Source organism: Schistocerca cancellata, chromosome 1 (assembly GCF_023864275.1).
Source record: "Schistocerca cancellata isolate TAMUIC-IGC-003103 chromosome 1, iqSchCanc2.1, whole genome shotgun sequence".
In the NCBI taxonomy this organism is placed as follows: domain Eukaryota; kingdom Metazoa; phylum Arthropoda; class Insecta; order Orthoptera; family Acrididae; genus Schistocerca; species Schistocerca cancellata.
Window position 1 is genome coordinate 1111655486 of NC_064626.1, and position 17758 is coordinate 1111673243.

Below are 17758 nucleotides of genomic sequence, written 5' to 3' on the forward strand. Positions count from 1 at the left end.
CCCGCACACCGTTAGGCCGTCTTCCGCTCACGCCCCAACATCGTGCAGCCCGCCTCCAGTGGTGTCGCGACAGGCGTGAATGGAGGGACGAATGGAGACGTGTCGTCTTTAGCGATGAGAGTCGCTTCTGCCTTGGTGCCAATGATGGTCGTATGCGTGTTTGGCGCCGTGCAGGTGAGCGCCACAATCAGGACTGCATACGACCGAGGCACACAGGGCCAACACCCGGCATCATGGTGTGGGGAGCGATCTCCTACACTGGCCGTACACCACTGGTGATCGTCGAGGGGACACTGAATAGTGCACGGTACATCCAAACCGTCATCGAACCCATCGTTCTACCATTCCTAGACCGGCAAGGGAACTTGCTGTTCCAACAGGACAATGCACGTCCGCATGTATCCCGTGCCACCCAACGTGCTCTAGAAGGTGTAAGTCAACTATCCTGGCCAGCAAGATCTCCGGATCTGTCCCCCATTGAGCATGTTTGGTACTGGATGAAGCGTCGTCTCCGCGGTCTGCACGTCCAGCACGAACGCTGGTCCAACTGAGGCGCCAGGTGGAAATGGCATGGCAAGCCGTTCCACAGGACTACATCCAGCATCTCTACGATCGTCTCCATGGGAGAATAGCAGCCTGCATTGCTGCGAAAGGTGGATATACACTGTACTAGTGCCGACATTGTGCATGCTCTGTTGCCTGTGTCTATGTGCCTGTGGTTCTGTCAGTGTGATCATGTGATGTATCTGACCCCAGGAATGTGTCAATAAAGTTTCCCCTTCCTGGGACAATGAATTCACGGTGTTCTTATTTCAATTTCCAGGAGTGTATTTTTACAGTACATGTTTGCCCAATGAAGACTTTCTTTCTTGCAGATGAGTTATACCCAGAACATTATTCCATATGACATTATTGAATGAAAATATGCAAAATATGTCAGGTTAAAGCCGGCCGAAGTGGCCGTGCGGTTAAAGGCGCTGCAGTCTGGAACCGCAAGGTCGCTACGGTCGCAGGTTCGAATCCTGCCTCGGGCATGGATGTTTGTGATGTCCTTAGTTTAGTTAGGTTTAACTAGTTCTTAGTTCTAGGGGACTAATGACCTCAGCAGTTGAGTCCATAGTGCTCAGAGCCATTTGAACCATTTTTTTGTCAGGTTAATGATTTGTCTCTCCCCAAGATTTGCAATGATTTTAACTGCAAATGTGGTTCAAATAAGTTGTTTTAGGAGTTCCAAAATGAGATATTTCCAATTTAAATTCTCATCAATATGGACGCCGAAGAATATTGAAGTTTCTATCCAATCTATTATTTCCTCACCAAGTGTTCCACTTATTATTGGTGTAGTACCTGTAGATGTACAGAACTGAATAATTTCGGTCTTTTTGAAATTAAGGGTGAGAAAATTCGCAGAACACCAGTCAATGATGCTCTTAAGAACCTTGTTTACCATTTCTTCTGTTTCTGTATGTATGAACGGACTGATTACAATACTAGTGTCATCTGCAAAAAGAACTAATTCTGTTTGTTGTATACTAGATGGAAGATAATGGGACAAACATGTCGAAGGAGTACAGTGTGTATTAAAAAGAATCATCCGATTTAAAAAATCGTAACTATTATTTTATTCGCGATATGTGCTTGAACAACGTACTGTTGGAAAGAGCAAACTCTCAAGTTTTACATGGTTCCCGCTAGCAGCAGTGAGCACCCACTTCAGTTATAGTAAAACTGGTGTCGGGAAGACAGAAAGCGTTTTGTGTTCTACGTTTTGCGCATTGTGAGTGAGTAATAACTGTTCAGCGTGACTTTCGTTCTAGGTATGGTATGGATCCTCCTACAGAACAGAGCATTAGATGACGGCACGAACAATTCCGAGAAACAGACTGTTTGTGTAAAGGCAAACTCCCAAGTGTCTGACACAGAGTCCGCAAAAATAAATTCGCCGTGCAACTCGACAACTCAACATGCCTCCGATGTCAGTCTGGCGTGTGTTGCGTCGACGTTTACACATGAAACCATAAAAAATTAAGCTACTGCAACCTCTTCGTGAAGGTGACAAACAACAACGTGTGGAGTTCCGTAGTTTAGTTCTTGGCAAGGTGGAGGATGGCAGTTTTCTTCCAGGCGTCGTATTTAGTGACGAGACAACATCCCATTTAAGTGGAAAGATGAGCCGTCATAATGTGAGAATATGGGGTACGGAACAACCACATGAAGTTGTACTAAATGAGAGGGACTCTCCAAAGTTTAATGTGTTTTGTGCAGTTTTATGGGAAAAGGTATATGGTCCATTTTTTTTTTCCTTTGCCGAGAACACTCTTACAGGAAGCACATACATCGATCTTCTTGAGAACTTTATTTTCCTACACCTGGATACTCATTCCAACGACTTCATTTACCAACCGTCACACTGGCACCTATTGGTGCTGGAATTTTTAAATCAAAGGATTACTGAACTGACTGTGTGTTGTGTGATGTCCTTAGGTTAGTTAGGTTTAAGTAGTTCTAAGTCTAGGGGACTGATGACCATAGATGTTAAGTCCCATAGTGCTCAGAGCCATTTGAACCATTTTGATTACTGAACGATGGATCGGTCGCACTGGACCAAATGATTCAGCCTTACATTATAGGTCTCCAGGGTCATCAGACCTGACTGTATGTGCTTACTTCTTGTGGGGGTTTATAAAAGATTCTGTTTATATGCGTCCGTTACCAACAACTACGAATGAACTGAGACATCGCAGCTGTGGAAGCTGCAACTCAAGACATGTTCGCTACAGTGTGGAGACAATTTGAGTACCCCATTGGCATAGACCGTGCATCTCAAGGGGGCATATTGAACACCTATGAAAGGGTATTAAAAAAACTTTTTGAGTTTCCCGGTCATCAAAATCATAATTCATTATATACGAGGGGCATTTGAAAAGTCCGTGAAAAGTCGGAGAGATGGCACCACTGGTGTGGATGGAGGTCATGTTTAGTTAGTAGCACCTTTGGAAAGAACGCACACCAAGTTTCAGCCATATTGGTCTATTTCTTTGTGTTTGGCATTGTTGTGAACCAAGGAAGTCGAGTGATTGTCAAAAAATGGACGAAATAGAATTTCGTGTGGTGATTAAACATTACTTTATGAAAGGCAAAACGCCTCAGGAGACTAAAGAGGATCTTGATAAACATTACAGCGACTCTGCACCTTCGATTAGAACAGTTTATAAGTGGTTTCAAAATTTTCGAAGTGGCCATATGGGTACAAGTGATGCTGAACTTTCTGGACGCCCGGTGGAGGTTACGACTCCAGATATCTTTGATAAAATCCATGATATGGTGATGGATGACAGAATGGTTAAGGGGCATGAGATTGTTAGTGCTGCATGCATCTCGAATGAACGGATACATAATATTTTGCATAAACATTTGGACATGAGAAACCAATCCGCAAGATGGGTACCGCGACTGCTCACGCTTGACCAAAAACGGAATCATGTGAAGTGTTGCAAAGACGGTTTGCAGCTGTTCAGGAAGAATCCGCAGGACTTCAAGCGTCGTATCGTCACTGTGGATGAAACATGGATACATTACTATACTCCTGAGACCAAACAACAATCAAAACAATAGGTTTTCCAAGGAAGAAACTGCACCAAAAAAGGCCAAGATCGTTCCTTTGGCCGGAAAGGTTATGGCGACTGTCTTTTGGGATTCGCAAGGGATAATCCTCATCGACTGTCTGGAAAAAGGTAAAAGTATTACAGGTGCATATTATTCATCATGTATGGACCGTTTTAAACCGAGCTGCAAGAAAAACGCCGACGACTGGACAGCAAAAAATTCCTTTTCCATCACGACAGTACACCAGCACACACCTCAGCAGTTGTGGTCGCAAAATGGAAATATGATTCCAGCTCGTTTCACATCCCCCCCCCCCCCCCCCCCTGGCTCCCTTGGACTACTATTTGTGCCCAAATTTGAAGAAATGTCTGGTGGGGCAAAGATTTTATACAAACGAGGAGGTGACTGCAGCAACTAATAGCTATTTTGCAGTCTTGGACCATTCCTATTATTCGGAAGGGTTCAACAAATTAGAACAGCGTTGGACGAAATGTATAAGTATGTAGAATGAGATTTTCACTCTGCAACTGAGTGAATGTATAAGTATGTGTTCAAACATCGTGAATTACGTCCAAGAAAACGGTCTATTGACACACAGTCAACATGTTTAGAAAACATCGTTCCTGTGAAACACAACTAGCTCTTTATTCACATGAAGTGTTGAGTGCTATTGACAAGGGATTTCAGATCGATTCCGTATTTCTGGATTTCCGGAAGGCTTTTGACACTGTACCAAACAAGCGGCTCGTAGTGAAACTGTGTGCTTATGGAATATCGTCTCAGTTATGTGACTGGATATGTGATTTGCTGTCAGAGAGGTCACAGTTCGTACTAACAGACGGAAAGTCATCGAGTAAAACAGAAGAGATTTCTGGCGTTCCCCAAGGTAGTGTTATATGCCCTTTGCTGTTCCTTATCTATATTAACGATTTTGGAGACAAACTGAGCAGCCGTCTTCGGTTGTTTGCAGATGACGCTGTCGTTTATCGACTGTTAAAGTCATCAGAAGACTAAAACAAACTGCAAAACGATTTAGAAGAAATATCGGAATGGTGCGAAAAGTGGCAGTTGACCCTAAATAACGAAAAGTGTTAGGTCATTCACATGAGTGCTAAAGGAACTTGTTAAACTTCGGTTACACGATAAATCAGTCTAATCTAAAAGCTTTAAATTCAACTAAATACCTAGTTATTACAGTTAAGAACAACTTAAATTGGAAGGAACACATAGAAAATGTTGTGGGGAAGGCTAATCGAAGACTGCGTTTTATTGGCAGGACACTTAGAATATGTAACAGACCTACTAAGAAGACTGCCTACTGTATGTTTGTCCGTCCTCTTTTAGAATACTGCTGCGCGGTGTGGTGTCCTTACCAGATAGGACTGACGGAGTATATAGAAAAAGTTCAAAGAAAGGCAGCACGTTTTGTATTATCGCGAAATATGGGAGAGAGTGTCACAGAAATGATATACGATTTGGGCTGGACATCATTAAAAGAAAGGCGTTTTTCGTTGCGACGGAATCTTCTCACGAAATTCCGATCACCAGCTTTCTCCTCCGAATGCGAAAAAATTTTGTTGACACCGACCTACATAGGGAGGAACGATCACCAAGATAAAATAATGTAAATCAGAACTCGTACCGAAAGATATAGGTGTTCTATCTTTCCGTGCACTATACAGGATTGGAATAACAGAAAATTGTGAAGGTGAACCCTTTGCCAGGCACTTAAATGTGATTTGTAGAGTATCCATGTAGATGTAGATGTAAAACGAGACTATGTAGAAAAATAAAAAATATGTTTACCCCAAAGACGTACGTAGTATTTATTTTTGCACGGACTTTTCAAACGCCCCTCGTATGTTTATTGCTTTCAGAAATATAGACATGCCAAATGGGACGATTCTGTTTGATACACGCTGTAGGAGGGTAGCGTTTGAGGTTACCGTTAAAATGTAGCGAACTAGCGAGTACTGAGTGACTGAACAGGGGTGTGGGGAGCTAGTGGAGCACTTCGATGTCGACCGGGGCGGTCCGGAGCAGCTGTGCGCAGGCGCGGGATGCGAGTACTTACACTTTTTCTCGTGGCAGAGAGCGAGCTCCATGTGGCAGGCGGTCCGGAAGGTGCGCAGCTCGCCGGTGTCGTCGACGCCGCAGACGGGGGAGACGACGGGCGGGCAGCGCAGGCTCTCGCACAGCCAGCGCGGGTCCGGCCGCGGCGCGCTGCCGCCCTCACCTGCAACACAGCCGGTCAAATGATAACTGATCACTATCTCGAGCGAAATTTCTGACTATTAAGGATTTCCTAAATGGCTCTGATTGAAGCACTTTCTGCTGTCGTAGTAGTTGTTGTTGTGGTCTTCAGTCCTGAGACTGGTTTGATGCAGCTCTCCATGCTACTCTATCCTGTGCAAGCTTCTTCATCTCCCAGTATCTACTGCAACCTACATCCTTCTGAATCTGCTTAGTGTATTCATCTCTTGGTCTCCCTCTACGATTTTTACCCTCCACACTGCCCTCCAATGCTAAATTTGTGATCCCTTGATGCCTCAAAACATGTCCTACCAACCGATCCCTTCTTCTAGTCAAGTTGTGCCACAAACTTCTCTTCTCCCCAATCCTATTCAATACCTCCTCATTAGTTACGTGATCTACCCACCTTATCTTCAGCATTCTTCTGTAGCACCACATGTCGAAAGCTTCTATTCTCTTCTTGTCCAAACTAGTTATCGTCCATGTTTCACTTCCATACATGGCTACACTCCATACAAATACTTTCAGAAACGACTTCCTGACACTTAAATCTATACTCGATGTTAACAAATTCCTCTTCTTGAGAAACGCTTTCCTTGCCATTGCCAGTCTACATTTTATATCCTCTCTACTTCGACCATCATCGGTTATTTTACTCCCTAAATAGCAAAACTCCTTTACTACTTTAAGTGTCTCATTTCCTAATCTAATTCCGTCAGCATTTCCCGACTTAATTTGACTACATTCCATTATCCTCGTTTTGCTTTTGTTGATGTTCATCTTATATCCTCCTTTCAAGACACTGTCCATTCCGTTCAACTGCTCTTCCAAGTCCTTTGCTGTCTCTGACAGAATTACAATGTCATCGGCGAACCTCAAAGTTTTTACTTCTTCTCCATGAATTTTAATACCTACTCCGAATTTTTCTTTTGTTTCCTTTACTGCTTGCTCAATATACAGATTGAATAACATCGGGGAGAGGCTACAACCCTGTCATACTCCTTTCCCAACCACTGCTTCCCTTTCATGTCCCTCGACTCTTATAACTGCCATCTGGTTTCTGTACAAACTGTAAATAGCCTTTCGCTCCCTGTATTTTACCCCTGCCACCTTCAGAATTTGAAAGAGAGTATTCCAGTTAACATTCTCAAAAGCTTTCTCTAAGTCTACAAATGCTAGAAACGTAGGTTTGCATTTTCTTAATCTTTCTTCTAAGATAAGTCGTAAGGTCAGTATTGCCTCACGTGTTACATTTCTACGGAATCCAAACTGATCTTCCCCGTGGTCGGCTTCTACCAGTTTTTCCATTCGTCTGTAAAGAATTCGCGTTAGTATTTTGCAACTGTAACTTATTAAACTGATAGTTCGGTAATTTTCACATCTGTCAACACCTGCTTTCTTTGGGATTGGAATTATTATATTCTTCTTGAAGTCTGAGGGTATTTCGCCTGTCTCATACATCGTGCTCACCAGATGGTAGAGTTTTGTCATGACTGGCGCTCCCGAGGCCATCACTAGTTCAAATGGAATGTTGTCTACTCCCGGGGCCTTGTTTCGACTCAGGTCTTTCAGTGCTCTGTCAAACTCTTCACGCAGTATCTTATCTCCCATTTCGTCTTCATCTACATCCTCTTCCATTTCCATAATATTGTCCTCAAGTACATCGCCCTTGTATAAACCCTCTATATACTCCTTCCACCTTTCTGCCTTCCCTTCTTTGCTTAGAACTGGGTTGCCATCTGAGCTCTTGATATTCATACAAGTGGTTCTCTTCTCTCCAAAGGTCTCTTTAATTTTCCTGTAGGCAGTATCTATCTTACCCCTAGTGAGACAAGCCTCTACATCCTTACATTTGTCCTCTAGCCATCCCTGCTTAGCCATTTTGCACTTCCTGTCGATATCATTTTTGAGACGTTTGTATTCCTTTTTGCAGGCAAAAAGTCGTAGTAGTAACCACTAAAATTACGGCAGGATTAAAAGGGTCGTTGGGGGAAGAGAACCACCTGTATAAACATCAAGAACTCAGGTGGAAAACCAGTTCCAAGCAAAGAAGGAAAAGGTGGAAGGAGTACTTAGAGGGTCTGTACAAGTGAAGTATTATAGTAATGGAAGAGGAAGTAGATGAAGAGAAGATAGAGAGGAGATACGATACTGCGAGAATAATTTGACAGAACGCTGAAAGTTCTAAGTCGAAACAGCCATGACAAAACTCTTTCATCTGGTGTGGAAGATCTATAAACAGGCAAAATACCCTCAGACTTCGACAAAAATGTAATAATTCCAATTCCAAGGAAAGAGTTTGTCGACCGGTGTGAAATTTACCGAAATATTAATTTAATAAGTCATGGCTGCAAAATATTAACACCAAATCTTTACAGAAGAATGGAAGAACTGTTAGAAAACGTCCTCGGGGAAGATTAGTTAGGATTTCGGAGTAGTGGCTCAGGGGGCATGAGACAGGACTGTGCCGGCCGCGGTGGTCTAGCGGTTCTGGCGCTGCAGTCCGGAACCGCGGGACTGCTACGGTCGCAGGTTCGAATCCTGCCTCGGGCATGGGTGTGTGTGATGTCCTTAGGTTAGTTAGGTTTAAGTAGTTCTAAGTTCTAGGGGACTTATGACCTAAGATGTTGAGTCCCATAGTGCTCAGAGCCATTTGAACCATTTTTTGACAGGACTGTAGCTTATCCCCGATGTCATTCAGTTTGTGCACTGAGCAAGCAGTTTACCGATGACATTGTAATTCTGTCAGAGACATCATAGGACTTGGAAGAGCAGGTGAACGGAATGGGCAGTATCTTGAGAGATAAGACGAACAACAACGGAAGCAAAACAAGAATAATGGAATGTACTCGCATTTACAAAGCTGATGCGAAAGTAATTACATTAAGAAACGAGGAACTAAAAGTAGGAGATGAATTTTGATATTTAGGCAGAAAAGTAAGTGCAGATGGCCGAAGTAGAGACTATATAAAACGTAGGCTGGCAAAGTCAATGACAACGGCAAGAGAAGCGTTTCCGAAGAAGAGAAACTTGTTAACATCGAATATAGATGGAGGTGTTAAGTGTTTTCTGAAGGAATATGTCTGGAGAGTAGTGTACGGAAGTGAAACAAACACGAGAAACTGTTTAGACAAGAAGAGAACAGAAGCTTTTGAGATTGTATGAGTAGATCACATAACTAATGAGGAAGTACTGAATAGAACTGGTGAACAAAAAATTTGTGGCACAGCCTGATTAAAAGAAGGTATCGCTTGGTAGGGCACATTTTTTTTTTTTTTTTGAGACATCGAAGGATTACCAGTTTAATACTGGAGGGAGTTTTGAGAGGGTACAAATCGTAGATGGAGAAAAAAGATGAATACAGCAAGCAGATTCAGAAGGATGCAGGTTCCTGCAGTTATTCGGAGATGATGAGACATGCACAGGATAGAATAGCGTGGAGAGCTGCCTAAAACCAGTTCTCGAGCTAAAAACCACAACAACATAGAATGTTGAAATAACTTACTAGAATGCAGCCAGGTAATCATGGAATCTCAAGACAAATTTGTGACTCGATTAGGAATTTCCTGATTGGATCTGGCTGAAGCACTTTCTGCTGTCATCGTAGTAACTTCATCAGACTTACGGAAAAACAATTTTTCCGATAGCCCACAAGTGGATGGAGTATTTTTTCTCTCATTAACAGTGTCCTTACTCAGGCTCACATATTTCTTTGTCCTTCTTATTCGAAGGAATTCATGCCAGTGTTTCTTGAACCATCTTTTGTATTCTTTCATACCTTGTCCCGCCTTTTTCTTTTTCCTTCATGTCCTTAGCAGCTGCAGCTCACAGCGGAATTTCCCCCTATCACCATTTATTAGCGTTGGACATCCTGATATTAGTTGTAATTGTTGTATAAGCATATTTCAGTGGCGTTGCTAATTTTATCAGTTTAATTAACTAGAATCTAGTATCACGTACAAGTAATACAGAATGCTTCACTGTTAGAACGATCCAATCAGTATTATCTGAGTATTCAAGACAACCAGTCACCCGCCGCCCAATGTGTCTCCGGCTTTAAAGACTTGTTAGATTGCAGTCCTTGGGAGGGTCACATCCGTAAAATATTTGGCACTATGCGACAAGAACTACTTAAAGTACACATTAATGTGACTAACGTCTCTGTACCACGTCAACGCGCAAGGAACACGGAAAACCGTACACCCGTTGTCGTAATAAGGAAACGGAGCGATTTATCTAACGTCCAAAAGGGCGTGATCATTGGCATTCGGGGCAAGGGCAGAACCATTTGCGAAAGAGCTAAGTTCGTAAACTGTTCGCGTGTCGCCGCGGTGTAAATATAGCGTGCATGACAAAATGGCACTATCTATACTACTGGCCATTAAAATTGCTACAGACGCAAAATTTAACCGACAGGAAGAAGACGCTGTGATATGCAAATGATTAGCTTTTCAGAGCATTCACATAAGGTTGGCGCCGGTGGCGACACCTACAACGTGCTGACGTGAGGGAAGTTTCCAACCGATTTCTCATACACAAACAGCAGTTGATCGGCGTTGCCTGGTGAAACGTTGTTGTGATGCCTCGTGTAAGGAGGAGGAATGCGTATCATCACCTTTCCGACTTTGATAAAGGTCGGATTGTAGCCTATCGCGATTGCCGTTTGTCGTATCGCAACATTGCTGCTCGCGTTGGTCGAGATCCAATGACTGTTAGCAGAATATGGAATCGGTGGGTTCAGGAGGGTAATACGGAACGGCGTGCTGGATCCCAACGGCCTCGTATCACTAGCAGTCGAGATGACAGGCATCATATCGGCATGGCTGTAACGGATCGTGCAGCCACGTCTCGATCCCTGAGTCAACAGATGCGGACATTTGCAAGACAACAACCATCTGCACGAACAGTTCGACGACGTTTTCAGCAGCATGGACTATCAGCTCGGAAGCCGTGGCTGCAGTTACCCTTGACGCTGCATCACAGACAGGAGCGCCTGCGATGGTGTATTCAACGACGAACCTGGGTGCACGAATGGCAAAACGTCGTTTTTTCGGATGAATCCAGGTTCTGTTTACAGCATCATGATGGTCGCATCCGTGTTTGGCGACATCGCGGTGAACGCACATTGGAAGCGTGTATTCGTCATCGCCATACTGGCGTACCACGCGGCGTGACGGTATGGGGTGCAATTGGTTACACGTCTCGGTCACCTCTTGTTCGCATTGACGGCACTTTGAACAGTGGACGTTACATTTCAGATGTGTTACGACCCGTGGCTCTACCCTTCATTCCATCCCTGAGAAACCCTACATTTCAGCAGGATAATGCACGACCGCATGTTGAGGTCCTGTACGGGTCCTCCTGGTTACACAAAATTTTCGACTGCTGCCCTGGCTAGTACATTCTCCAGATCTCTCACCAATTGGAAACGTCTGGTTAATGGTGGCCGAGCAACTGGCTAGTCACAATACGCCAGTCACTACTCTTGATGAACTGTGGTATCTACATCTACATCTACATCTATACTCCGCGAGCCACCTTACGGTGTGTGGCGGAGGGTACTTATTGTACCACTATCTGATCCCCCCTTCCCTGTTCCATTCACGAATTGTGCGTGGGAAGAACGACTGCTTGTAAGTCTCCGTATTTGCTCTAATTTCTCGGATCTTTTCGTTGTGATCATTACGCGAGATATATGTGGGCGGTAGTAATATGTTGCCCATCTCTTCCCGGAATGTGCTCTCTCGTAATTTCGATAATAAACCTCTCCGTATTGCGTAACGCCTTTCTTGAAGTGTCCGCCACTGGAGCTTGTTCAGCATCTCCGTAACGCTCTCGCGCTGACTAAATGTCCCCATGACGAATCGCGCTGCTTTTCGCTGGATCATGTCTATCTCTTCTATTAATCCAACCTGGTAAGGGTCCCATACTGATGAGCAATACTCAAGAATCGGACGAACAAGCGTTTTGTAAGCTACTTCTTTCGTCGATGAGTCACATTTTCTTAGAATTCTTCCTATGAATCTCAACCTGGCGCCTGCTTTTCCCACTATTTGTTTTATGTGATCATTCCACTTCAGATCGCTCCGGATAGTAACTCCTAAGTATTTTACGGTCGTTACCGCTTCCAATGATTTACCACCTATGGCATAATCGTACTGGAATGGATTTCTGCCCCTATGTATGCGCATTATATTACATTTATCTACGTTTAGGGAAAGCTGCCAGCTGTCGCACCATGCATTAATCCTCTGCAGGTCTTCCTGGAGTACGTACGAGTCTTCTGATGTTGCTACTTTCTTGTAGACAACCGTGTCATCTGCAAATAGCCTCACGGAGCTACCGATGTTGTCAACTAAGTCATTTATGTATATTGTAAACAATAAAGGTCCTATCACGCTTCCTTGCGGTACTCCCGAAATTACCTCTACATCTGCAGATTTTGAACCGTTAAGAATGACATGTTGTGTTCTTTCTTCTAGGAAATCCTGAATCCAATCACAAACCTGGTCCGATATTCCGTAAGCTCGTATTTTTTTCATTAAACGTAAGTGCGGAACCGTATCAAATGCCTTCCTGAAGTCCAGGAATACGGCATCAATCTGCTCGCCAGTGTCTACGGCACTGTGAATTTCTTGGGCAAGCGAGCTGAGTTTCACATGATCTCTGTTTGCGGAATCCATGTTGGTTATGATGAAGGAGATTTGTATTATCTAAGAACGTCATAATACGAGAACACAAAACATGTTCCATTATTCTACAACAGATTGACGTAAGCGAAATAGGCCTATAATTATTCGCATCTGATTTATGACCCTTCTTGAAAATGGGAACGACCTGCGCTTTCTTCCAGTCGCTAGGTACTTTACGTTCTTCCAGCGATCTACGATAAATTGCTGATAGAAAGGGGGCAAGTTCTTTAGCATAATCACTGTAGAATCTTAAGGGTATCTCGTCTCGTCCGGATGCTTTTCCGCTACTAAGTGATAGCAGTTGTTTTTCAATTCCGATATCGTTTATTTCAATATTTTCCATTTTGGCGTCCGTGCGACGGCTGAAGTCAGGGACCGTGTTACGATTTTCCGCAGTGAAACAGTTTCGGAACACTGAATTCAGTATTTCTGCCTTTCTTCGGTCGTCCTCTGTTTCGGTGCCATCGTGGTCAACGAGTGACTGAATAGGGGATTTAGATCCGCTTACCGATTTTACATATGACCAAAACTTTTTAGGGTTCTTATTTAGATTGTTTGCCAATGTTTTATGTTCGAATTCGTTGAATGCTTCTCTCATTGCTCTCTTTACGCTCTTTTTCGCTTCGTTCAGCTTTTCCTTATCAGCTATGATTCGACTCATGTTGAAGCTGCATGTGCAGCCGTGCCTGTACACGCCATCCAAGCTCTGTTTGACTCAATGCCCAGGCGAATCAAGGCCGTTATTAGTGCCAGAGGTGGTTGTTCTGGGTACTGTTTTTTCAGGATCTATGCATCCAAATTGCGCGAAAATGTAATCACATGTCAGTTCTAGTATAATATATTTGTCCAATGAATACCCGTTTATCATCTGCATTTCTTCTTGGTGTTCATTTTTAATGGCTAGTAGTGTAAAACAGACGCCGAGGCAACTATGGCACCCCACGGGCCGTTGATGACAGAGGTAAACGACGGCTGCGGAGATGCGCACAGGAAAACAGGCGTGCAACAGATAAGCAACTGAGCGCCGAGATGAACCTAGGGCTCCGAGCAGTGTCTCCTCAACAATCGTTCAGCCAACGTTGCTTCCTATGGGCCTCCGCAGTGGGGGTCTGGTTCATGCATCCATGCTGACTGCTGTTCATCGTCGACAAAGGCTGGAATCTGCACGCCACAACCGCATCTGGACGTCCACTGAGTGGCGATAGGAGGTGTTTTCAGATGAATCACGTTTCATGCTGCAGCGAGCGAATGGCCATTGACGCACATGGAGTGAAACGTCTGGAAGCGAAGACCCTGCAGCAACCGTCGGAAAGGTCTAGCCCGGAAAAGGGAACGTCAAAGTCTGTGAAATGTTTTCGTGGCATTCCCTAGGTGATCACGTCATCCTGGAAGCCACAATGGACTAACACAAGTTAGTATCTATCCTTGGGGCCACGTCCACACCTACAAAGCACTTCGTATTTCCTCTGCATGATGGCATCTACCAGCAGGACAAAGCAACGTGATGCAGAGCTCGCAGTGTATGTGCATAATTTGAAGATTACCAGGATGAAAATTACCGTGCTCCCCTGGCCACCAGCATCCCTGGATTTAAACCCAACCGAGATCCAGTGGGACCACCTCGATCGGGCTGTACCCGCCATGGATTCCCAATTGAGAACTACAGCGCAGGTAGCCACAGCACAGGAGTCGGTATGACTCCACATCCCTGTCGGTACCTTCCAGAAACGCACTGACTCTCATCCTGCACGTCTCGCAGAGGTCCACGCTGCAAAAGACGGTTATTCAGTCTTCTGATGAATTTTCACATTCATGTGACTGGACAGTGAAACTGATTGTGAGAAAAGCTGGTGCCAGACTCAAATTCATTTCAAGAATTCTCGGGAAATGTAGTCGACCTACGCATTTAACCCCTCATTTAACCGATACTTGAGTGTTGCTCCACAATCTGGGATTCTTACTACATAAAATTGATATAGGCAGTAGAGAAGATCCAAAGAAAAGCAACATATTTTGTCACAGATTCGTTAAGCAAGCTCACTCAATCCGGTGACAGACGCTGAGACGCTACAACGATCCACACAGCCAACAGCTGTGCCTGTGCATCATCACTGGAAAGTGCTGGGACTCCATAATTTTGGAACCAGAGATTGCTGCGCACGGTAAACAGTGCGACGTGTAGAACTTTTACAAGTGTACGGTGCAAAAACTCGTAGTAATCGGTTCAATTTCACCACCGCTAGATGAACGTAAGGCGGTAGCACTATATCCGTGTTGTAGTGAATACTGAGGCACTTGTTCTCGGCCTATTTTATAATAAGTTCAATCTTAAACATAGTATGCATCTAAACGTACAAAGAGCTGATGGTAACTCCTGGCAGATACTGAGATATGGCATTCGAAAATCTTGTATGTTTGGTGCTGCGCAGCTTGTAAGTATTTAAAAATTAAACTTTATGTACATCACCAGGTGCGGGCAAAGTATTTAATCGCTAGACTGACATTTGCACATAGAACCCATCATCAGTGGTACATAATGTGCATGTCCATATCGGATGACGTGCAGGTCAGTGATAGAATTCCTATAACGTCACACTGAAAAGAACCCCTTGGTTGTTTAAAACATGACTATAACCACGTCTACGTGACCACAACAGGATCCAACATCTGTCCCACCTCATAGTACACGCATCATTTGACGTTTGACAGTTGTATCATGTACTCACGACGACTTGTGAACTGAGAGGTAGGACAGGTGTTCGATCCTCCCGAGATCACGTGGCTATAATCCTATTTTAAATAACCACGGGGTACTCTGTATCCAAATACACTTCAGTTTGAAAATGGTACAAATGGCTGTAATAACTATGGGACTTAACATCTAAGCTCATCAGTCCCCTAGACTTAGAACTACTTAAACCCAACTAACGTAAGGACATCACACACATCCATGCCCGAGGCAGGATTCGAACCTGCGACCGCAGCGGTTCCGGACTAAAGCGCCTAGAACCACTCAGCCACAGCGGCCAGCACTTCAGTTTGACGCAGTAAGGAATTTTAATTGACATGTACGAAGTTTGATATGAACGTGCATAACATATGCCACTGAGGATGAGGTCTGTGCCTGAATACCGGTCAGGCAATTAAATATTTTATATGCACCCTGTACCGAGCGGGGTGGCGCAGTGGTTAGACACTGGACTCGCATTCGGGAGGACGACCATCCTGATTTAGGTTTTCCGTGAATTCCCTAAATTACTCCAGGCAAATGCCGGGATGGTTCCTCTGAAATGGCACGGCCGACATCCTTCACCATCCTTCCCTAATCCGATGAGACCGATGACCAAGCTGTCTGGTCTCCTTCCCCAAACAAACCAACCAATATGCACCCTGTGGTGAACAGTAAGATATCTTTTAAGTTATAGTACTTGGCTTGAGACGTCAGTCTTTGGACCGATACGACCATAAGTTCTAAATGCCGTTCTGACTCCATCCTCCTGCGTAGTTTACTGATACTTCGTTAAGAACGTCAGCGTATTAGCAAGATGAACGGTGAGGAATGAAAAAAAAACACAATTTCTCTACTTAATTAGGCGTTAGGAAAAGAATGCTTCTGAGCCTGTACAGTATCTGCTATTTATTTCCTCGGGTTGTTGAGACAAGCAATTGAAAAGTATTGCTGATGACAATATTACAGCCTAGGAAAGTTAAAAGCACATTTTCATATGTGTACATTAAAAGCCAACACCATCATGGTTCTGGATAAGAAAGGCTATGTAATTATGCAAAGTACGAACACTGTATTGTATAAGTGTATGTAGATGAGGACGAATGGAAAAACTGGTAGATGCCGAACTTGGTGAAGATCAGTTTGGATTCCGTAGAAATGTTGGAACACGTGAGGCAATACTGACCCTACGACTTATCTTAGAAGATAGATTAAGGAAAGGCAAACCTACGTTTCTAGCTTTTGTAGACTTAGAGAAAGCTTTTGACAATGTTGACTGGAATACTCTCTTTCAAATTCTTAAGGTGGCAGGGGTAAAATACAGGGAACGAAAGGCTATTTACAATTTATACAGAAACCAGAGGGCAGTTATCAGAGTCGAGGGGCATGAAAGGGAAGCAGTGGTTGGGAGGGGAGTGAGACACGGCTGTAGCCTATCCCCGATGTTATTCAATCTGTATATTGAGCAAGCAGTAGAGGAAACAAAAGAAAAATTTGGTGTAGGAATTAAAATCCATGGAGAATAAATAAAAACTTCAAGGTTTGACGACGACATTGTAATTCTGGCAGGGGGAGCAAAGGACCTGGGAGAGCAGTTGAAGGGAATGGAGAGTGTCTTGAAAGGAGGATATAAGATGAACATCAACAAAAGCAAAACGAGGATAATGGAATGTAGTCGAATTAAATCAGGTGATGTCGAGGGAATTAGATTAGGAAATGAAACACTTAAAGTACTAGATTAATTTTGCTGTTTGGGGAGCAAAATAATTAATGATGTTCGAAGTAGAGAGGATATAAAGTGTAGACTGGCAATGGCAAGGAAAGCGTTTCTGAAAATGAGAAATTTCTTGACATCGAGTATAGATTTAAGCGTCAGGAATTATTTTCTGAATGTATTTGTATGTTGCGTAGCCATGTATGGAAGTCAAACATGGACGATAAATAGTTTAGACAAGAAGAGAATGGAGGCTTTGGAAATGTGGTGCTACAGAAGAATGCCAAAGATTAGATGGATAGATCACGTAACAAATGAGGAGGTACTCAATGGAATTGGGGAGAAGAGGAATTTAGGGCTCAAGTTGACTAGAAGTGATCGGTTGGCAGGACATTTTCTGAGACATCAAGGGATCACGAATTTAGTATTGGAGGGTAGCGTGGAGGGTGAAAATCGTAGAGGGAGACCAAGAGATGAATACACTAAACAGATTCAGAGGGATGTAGATGAAGAAGCTTGCACAGGATAGCGTACTATGGAGAGCTGCATCAAACCAGTCTCTGAACTGTAGACCACAAGAACAACAATGTAGGTGAGGAGGTGTATTGGAAAGATTTAAGTCGAATCTGACTTTTGTAAGCTTTCCATGTGGATTTACCTGTGACAAGTTAAACTTTCAAGAGTTGGAAAAAAACGGGAGATATAGTTAATCATGTTCAGTAATTTGATTTATATGGTAAGTATGAAAACGCAGCGCTCGCTTAG

At 43.7% G+C, this 17758-nt stretch overlaps 1 protein-coding gene across 1 annotated transcript in view; it reads right to left on the bottom strand.

Moving 5' to 3' along the window:
• Positions 1-17758, bottom strand: part of LOC126131942 (uncharacterized) — a 110905-nt gene that overhangs the window by 14003 nt on the left and 79144 nt on the right. The window contains exon 3 of the mRNA XM_049915176.1: positions 5681-5842. Within this exon, the coding sequence (XP_049771133.1) occupies positions 5681-5842 (162 nt within the window). The remainder of the gene's footprint in view (positions 1-5680; positions 5843-17758) is intronic.